The following is a 7,500-nucleotide window of genomic DNA, read 5'->3' as shown; positions in this document are numbered from 1 at the left end:
TAATAATAATAATAATAATAATAATAATAATAATAATAATAATAATAGTAGTAGCAGTAATAATAATAATAATAATAAAAACAATAATGTAAATGATAATAATAATGATAAAACAGATACAAATACAAATATATCCCAGAAAAGAGTAAAAACAAGTAAAAATCGATGTACCATGACAATAATAGATAACGAACTATTGCACTAACAACTCCAGGATTTCACAAAAGATGAAATGACGTAAGCACAATTAGTCATTAAAGAGGATTAGAAGAGATATCAGGATTTTTTTTTTTTTTTTTTTTTTTTTTGACATAGGATGAACAACACACTGAGGGAAATTGTGCGTAAAAGTGAGTTTTAGGTTAAGAATTCTTAGGGATAAACTAGCTTAGTGATAGTTATGATAATTAGAGGGATAAGGATGATAATATTAATGAAGGATTAGGATAAAGATGATGATTGAATGTATTAATAGTAATTGTTGATTCTGATAGACTGATAATAATGTCTTCAACAAAGGCAGTTGGATTGATAACGATGATGATAATGTCAATGATTTATTCAAATAATAATGATGATACTCCTACTAATAATGACTGATAATGATGTTATTGGAAATCACAGGAGCAATAGATGTAATAATACTGATGATGAAATTATTTTTAAATAAGAACGATAGTGTCAGTGAAGGCAGTTGTGAAATTATAATAACATGATGATAAAGATGCTGCTTATAACGATGATGATGAATGACATTTATAATTTTGACTCTAACAATATTAACGATGATACTGAGGACACCAGTAGTAATGGGATAAAATAAATCATACACACATTTTCGTACACCACACACTAATACAAGAAATTTGTCTTCATGGGCCTGTGCTGCAATGAAGTGCATATTATTTGCAAAATATCTGAACTCTGCAAGGAAAGGGCGGAGACCGGAACTCCTTGTGTGCTTTTTTCATCGGGATAATCAATACAGTAACAAGACCTTTTGACAGAAATGATGGTGAATGATTTTATATTTGTGCGTCAGATTTTGAGAAAATAAGGGGGAACAGCAGGGGATTTTTTTTATGGTATCGCAAGCAAATTGAAAACAAAGATAGTGGGAAAGAAAACGGAAAAGAGAGAGGAGTGAAAACGATGAAAATAAGAAGAATGCGTCGGGAGCAAACAAAGAAAATGGCCTCCCGCTGTTATGCCACCCGGAATTTCCGAGTGTCATAGTTGCTCCTATATGTGTATACATTTTTTTTTTTTCTGTTTGTTCTTTTTCTTAGTTATCAGTTTTGAAAATAAGTGTATTTAGAAGTGCTGCTACGGGAGGAATATAGTGTAATATTAGGAAGTGTAGCCGTAGATTTTCACAAAAGATCACGTAAATACATCACTTAGACAAGTATCATATAACGTAGTAAATGGTGAGTAGATAACAGTTAGGTCACATGCTTTGTGTTTCCTTTAAGTCCCATAGAGAGAAACTTAAAATTTTTAAAAATAGTGATGGTTAAGAAATAAATTATTTAAAAATGCATCAGGTGTCTATCACTATAGAAGATAGAAGGGCATAGAAAATTAGAATATGCAATTTTAGACAGCACAGAAGGCCCAACAACTCTTGCATTACGTCAAGAAAAAGGAGGTTATAAATGCGTCTGAGCTAGACCTGGTATGTGCATGTGTGTACTTGCATACGCATGCATCAAAGTTCGGGAAAGCTGGAAGTTTAATACCGCATAGAACGGCATAGTTTACAAAGTTCATGCTTATTTGACCAAGTATGTCGACATGAGCCTGCTGCTATTGTGAGCTGCCCCAAAACTACAACAATTATTTTTCAGTGTTTATTCACTTATTCACTGGTCTATGGTGTTTCATAATATTTCCAGGATTGTCTTTTATAAGAACATTTATCGATGTTCGCGTGTTCTGTGTGTATAGCTCTTTACAAATTTGGCTTATTAATATTTCCTACGCAGTATGTCTGTGCTTACTCTCTGTATATAACGGTATGTTTTATGTATTTTATGCTGCATATGTGTTGGTGGGGAGCAGAGTCCTCGCCTCACGTATTTTTATCAATCTTTTGCTCCATGTAATTGATGTTCATGCATGCTTATTTTTTTCCCTTTTTTATTACCATACAGGGATTTTTTTTTTTTTTTTTTTTTTTTTTTAGGATGGAAAGTTTAAATTATCAAACTTATTGAAGGTCTTTGTAAGAGATTTCGATTGTTATTTTTTCGTGTGTGAATTCATCAATTTGTTGTTTTCTATCTCTCGATCTGGAGTTTCTCTCTCTTCTGTCTCTCTCTCTCTCTTTCTCTCTCTCTCTCTTTCTTTCTTTCTTTCTTCTCTCTCTCTCTCTCTCTCTATTCTATCTATCTATCTATCTATTATCTAATCTATCTTCTATCCTCTCTCTCTCTCTCTCTCTCTTCTCTCTCCTCTCTCTCTTCTTCTCTCTCTCTTTCTTCTCTTCTCCTCTCCTCTCTCTCTATTATTTATCTATTACCTATCTTTCTATCTATTCTCTCACTCTTCTCTCCTCTCTCTCTCTTTTCTCCTCTCTTTTTTCTTTTCTCTCTCTCTCTCTCTCTCTTCTCTCTCTCTCACTTCTCTTCTCTCTCTCTCTCTTTCTCTCTATCTCTCTCTCTCTTCTCTCTCTCTTCTTCTCTCTCTTCCTCTCTCTCTCTCTCTCTCTTTTCTCTCTTCTTCTTTCTTTTTCTCTCTTTCCTCTTTCTCCTCTCTGTCTATCTATCTATTTATCTATCTACCTTTTTTCTATTTTATCTATCTCTCACTTTCTCTTCCCTCTCTCCCCTCTTCTCTCTTTTCTCTCTCTCTCTTCTCTCTCTCTCTCTCTACTTCTCTCTCTCTCTCTTTTTCCTTCCTCTTTTTTCTCTCTCTCTCCTCTCTCTCTCTCTTCTCTCTCTTCTCTCATCTCCCTCCTCCTCCCCTCCTCCCTCCCCTCTCTCTCTCTCTCCTCTCTCTCTCTCTCTCTCTCTCTTCTCCCCTCCCTCCCTCCCTCCCTCCCTCTCTTCTCTCTCTCTCTCTCTCTTTAACCATTTTTTTCTTTTTCTCTTTCTCTCTCTTTCTCTTTCTTTATTTCTCTTCTCTCTCTCTCTCTCTCTCTCTCTCTCTCTCTCTTCTCTCTCTCTCTCTCTCTTCTCTTCTCTTTTCTCTCTCTCTCTCGCTCAACCATTTTCATACCAACAGCAACTCTCCCTTTGCAACTTCCTCCTTCATTATCAATTGTTATTGAGAAAAAAAAGAAGTTATTTTGCAAAAGAACAAAAATGGAAAACTTTCTAGGAGAACTTTCGGTGGATGAATGAAAATGTTTCCCCGTAAAATCAGCGTTAAAAAACGGCGCTGTAGAGGGATACGTACGTAGGGTAAACTAGGTTTGTGTCATGACTTTAACTATACGTTTTTTTTCCGTTCTCCTTATTCTGCGTCAAGTTTGTATTCATACATTTTCGAATTTTCGAGCTTTGTTTTATGTATATTTGTTTTTCATTTCTGCTGTTAGAATAATTAAGGCCGTCACTGTTGCTCATGCGAGAGTATTCACATTCTTACTATGTTATTATCACTATTATTATCATTATTATTATTATTATTATTATTATTTATTTTTATTATTTTGTTTTGTCATTGTATATTATAATTATATTTTTTTTTTACTACTTTATTTTTTTTATTTATTTCTTTAGTTTATTATTGTTATTATTTTTATTTCTGCTTTTCCGATATCAAATCTAAATTGCACCGTCGTCAGCTGTAATTTCCTTTTTTTTTTTTTTTTTTTTTTTTTTTTTAAAATCCATAATAGTATAATCAACTAAGAGGTGCGGTATTGTTTTTTTCTTTCTTTCTTTCTTTACCCTTTGGTATGTAACTCTTTACAATGATTTCCCGTTTTCTTCTGAAAGTTACGTTCCCGTTTTCTTCCGAGAGCTCCTGTTTACTTAGGCACTTTACTATCCCGTTTTCTTTCAAACATTACTATCCCGTTTTCTTTCAAACATTACTATCCCGTTTTTTTCCAAACATTACTATCCCGTTTTCTTTCAAACATTACTATCCCGTTTTCTTCCGAACATTACTTCCCGTTTTCTTCCAAACATTACTTCCCGTTTTCTTCCAAACGTTACTTTGCCGTTTTCGTTTATTTTTGATGTGATCAATCTTAATAGGCCGCTGATTTGTTTTATTCCTCTGATGCTTTTGATACTGATATTCTTTGTATGTTTTCGATCAAAGAAAAAAAAATGTTTTTTGTTTTTCTTATACAAATTGATGGGGCAACATTTTTATTTTTTTTTATTGTTATTATTTCTATGATCATTATTATTATTATCATTATTATTAATATCATTATTGATCATTATCATTATCATTATTTGATAATATTGTTATTGTTATTATTCTTATTATTATCACCATCATTATTAGCATCATTATTATTTTTGTTATTGTTTTAATATAATTGTTATTATTATTATTATTATTATTTTTTATTTATTTATTATTATATTCATTATTATTATTTTTATTGTCGTTATTATTTTCATTATTATGTATGTTTTTAGTTTTTTGTTATTATTATCATTGTTATTACTCTTTTTGTTATTATTATTTTTATTATCATTATTATAATTATCATTATCATCATTGTTATTATTATCAGTATTATGATTATATGCCTTTTTATTATTATCATTATTATTATTATTGTAGTTATTATCATAATAATTATTATTGTTATGATTGCCTTTATTGCTGCTTTTATTATTATTATTAACCTTTTGATTATCATCATCATCATCATTATTATCATTATTGGTATAAGTATTGGTATTAGTATTACTATTATTATTATTATATTCATCATCATTTTTGTTGTCATCATTATTATTATTACTATATTATTGTTGTTGTTATCATTATTATTATTATTATTATTATTATTATTATTATTATTATTACTATTACTATTATCCTTTTTGGTATTAATATTGTCATTGTTAGTATTACTATTTTTAGTATTGCTTTTATTATTATCATTATCCTTATTATTATTATTATTATTATTATTTATTTATTTTTCTTATGATTATTAATCATTATTTTCATTATCATCATTATTATATTTTTTTTTTTCCTAATCCCCTTCTATAATAGGCCGAAGAGGAAAAGCAATTCCCGACTTCCCCCGAGTAGATTATAAGCGAAAAAATAACAAAAAAAAAATCCTTTTCCATTGTCTCTCCCCGTTTGTTAACCTTTTGATTATCATCATCATCATCATTATTATCATTATTAGTATTAGTATTGGTATTAGTATTACTACTATTATCAGTATTACTATTATTATTATTATCGCCCCCGTCTTTTTTTTTTTTCTCCCGCCAGAGCGAATGCACGGTGACGGATATTTGTCTTCCCCGGAGCGGTCGCCACGCCCATACGGAGCCCCAGGGAGCGCCTACCTCACGCCCACGCCTAGTTACGAGGACCCTTACTACGGCGGCCAGTACGGGTCTCGCTCAGGCTCAGTCACGCCCATCATTGACGAGGATGCACGGTAAGTGAGACGGTTCTCGGGGGCTTATGTTTTGCTGTTGGTCGGTGTTCCGTGTGGGGGTTGTAGTGCAGTCGCCGGATACAGTGATTGTTTTAGGTTTGGTTTTTTTTTAAAGTGAGGGAAATTTTTATCTTTGGTGACGGGGGTTTTTGTTTTCTGTTTTCTCTGCTCTCGGTTTCAGGTCGTTTCTCTCTCTGTCTTTCTCTCTCCTCTCTCTCCTCTCTCTCCTCTTCTCTCTCTCTCCTCTCTCTCTCTCTCTTGTCTGGCTTCTCTCTCTCTCTCTCTCTCTTTTCTCTCTCTCTCTCTCTCTTTTTCTCTCTCTTCTCTTTTCTTCTCTGTCTGTCTGTCTGTCTGTATGTCGTTGTCTGTTCCCTCTTTTCTTTTTCTCCCCTCCTTCTCAACACCCCCCTCTATCAAACCCTTCCTTCCTCACTCCCACTCCCACAACTATCTCCTTCTTTTCTTCCTCTTTCTCTTTTTTATCTTTTGTTCTTTTTCCGTCTTTTCTCCCTTTCTCTTTTCTCTCTTTCCCTTTTTCTCTTTTCCTTTGTGTTTTTCTTTAAAACCTTTTTCCCATTTCCCCTTTCCTTTCTTCCTTTTCGGGGTTTTTTCCCCGCGTAGGGTTTTGTCTTCCCTTTTTTTTTTAACTTTATTTTTCTCTCTTCAATTAATTCTTTTTTTAACGGGGATTCAATATATCTTCTTCTTTGGTCCCTCAATATTTGGGGGGCTTTTCATCTTTCCCTTTTTTCTTCTTCTTTTGTTTTCTCTACCCCCGGGGGCCCCTATTTCCCCACTTCCGGTAAGGGGGGGAGGGGCCCCTCCCCGGAAAAAAAAAAGGGTTTCGCCTAGGCGTAAAAGGGGGGGTAACCCCAAGGGAAGGGCTCGGGAGGGAAAAAAAGGGCCTAAGGGGGAAGGGGAATCCGAAGGCCGGCGGGAAAAAAGGGGCGAAAGGAAGCTGAGGCAAAGGGGGAAAACGGTAGGCCCCAAAAGAACAGAGCCCCGGTGGGGAGAGTGGAATTTTTTAAATTTTTTTCCCCCCCCTTTAACCCCCCTTTGTATTCCTCATATTTCCCCTTCCGTTTTTTCCCAGAATTCCCCCCTTAAAGGAAGGCGAAAGGTGAAAGAGAAGGAGCGCGCGAAGAAGAGAAATAAAAGAGAAAAGAAGAGGAAGGGGGGAAAGAAGGGCGGGGAGGCCAAGGGGAAAAGAAGAACGCGGCAGAAGAAAGAGAAAGAGAGGATAAGAGAAGAAAAAGAGAAGAAGAGAAAGAGACCGCAGCCGAAAAACCCCCAGATCCTCCTCCTACCTCCTCCCCGCCCTTTCCTCCTACTCCTCCTCCTCTCCTCTACTCCTCCTCCCTTCCTCTTCCTCGATCTCCTCCTCCTCTCTCCTCCTCCTCCTCTCCCTCCTCACCTCCTCCCCTCCTCCTCCTCCTCCTCTCCTCCTCCTCCTCGCCCTCCCCCTCTCCCCACCCCCCTCCCCATCCCCCATCCCCCTCCCCCTCCCCCTCCCCCTCCCCCTCCTTCCTCCCCTCCTCCTCCTCTCCTCTCCTCCTCCTCTCTTCCTCCTCTCTCGACTCCTCCTCCTCCTCCTCTCCTCCTCCTCCCTCCCTACCTCCTCCCTCCCCCCTCCCCCTCTCCTCCTCCTCCTCCTCCTCCCTCTCCTCCTCCTCTTCCTCCTCCTCCTCTCCTCCCTCCTCCTCTCCTCTCCTCCATCTCCTCTCTCCTCCTCCTCCTCCTCCTCCTCCTCCTTCCTCCTCTCCTTCCTCCTCCTCCTCTCTCCCTCCTCCTCCTCCTCCTCTTCTTCCTCCTTTTCCTCCATCTCCTTCATCACCACGTGTGAAAAAAAAAAAAAAAAACTGTCAAACTCGTTTCCCGTTGAAGGAAGACCGCATTCA

The 7,500-nt window shown here is 36.3% G+C and overlaps 1 protein-coding gene across 5 annotated transcripts in view; it reads left to right on the top strand.

Moving 5' to 3' along the window:
* LOC125033982 (nascent polypeptide-associated complex subunit alpha, muscle-specific form-like) overlaps positions 1-7,500 on the top strand; it is a 65,614-nt gene that overhangs the window by 10,590 nt on the left and 47,524 nt on the right. For all 5 annotated transcript variants that reach the window (XM_047625591.1, XM_047625590.1, XM_047625589.1 and 2 more), the window contains one exon: positions 5,431-5,602. In XM_047625591.1, the coding sequence (XP_047481547.1) occupies positions 5,431-5,602 (172 nt within the window). The remainder of the gene's footprint in view (positions 1-5,430; positions 5,603-7,500) is intronic.

Source organism: Penaeus chinensis, chromosome 17, assembly GCF_019202785.1.
Source record: "Penaeus chinensis breed Huanghai No. 1 chromosome 17, ASM1920278v2, whole genome shotgun sequence".
NCBI lineage: Eukaryota > Metazoa > Arthropoda > Malacostraca > Decapoda > Penaeidae > Penaeus > Penaeus chinensis.
The sequence above is the reverse complement of the archived record's forward strand: the minus strand, read 5'-3'. Positions and strand labels throughout refer to the sequence as shown.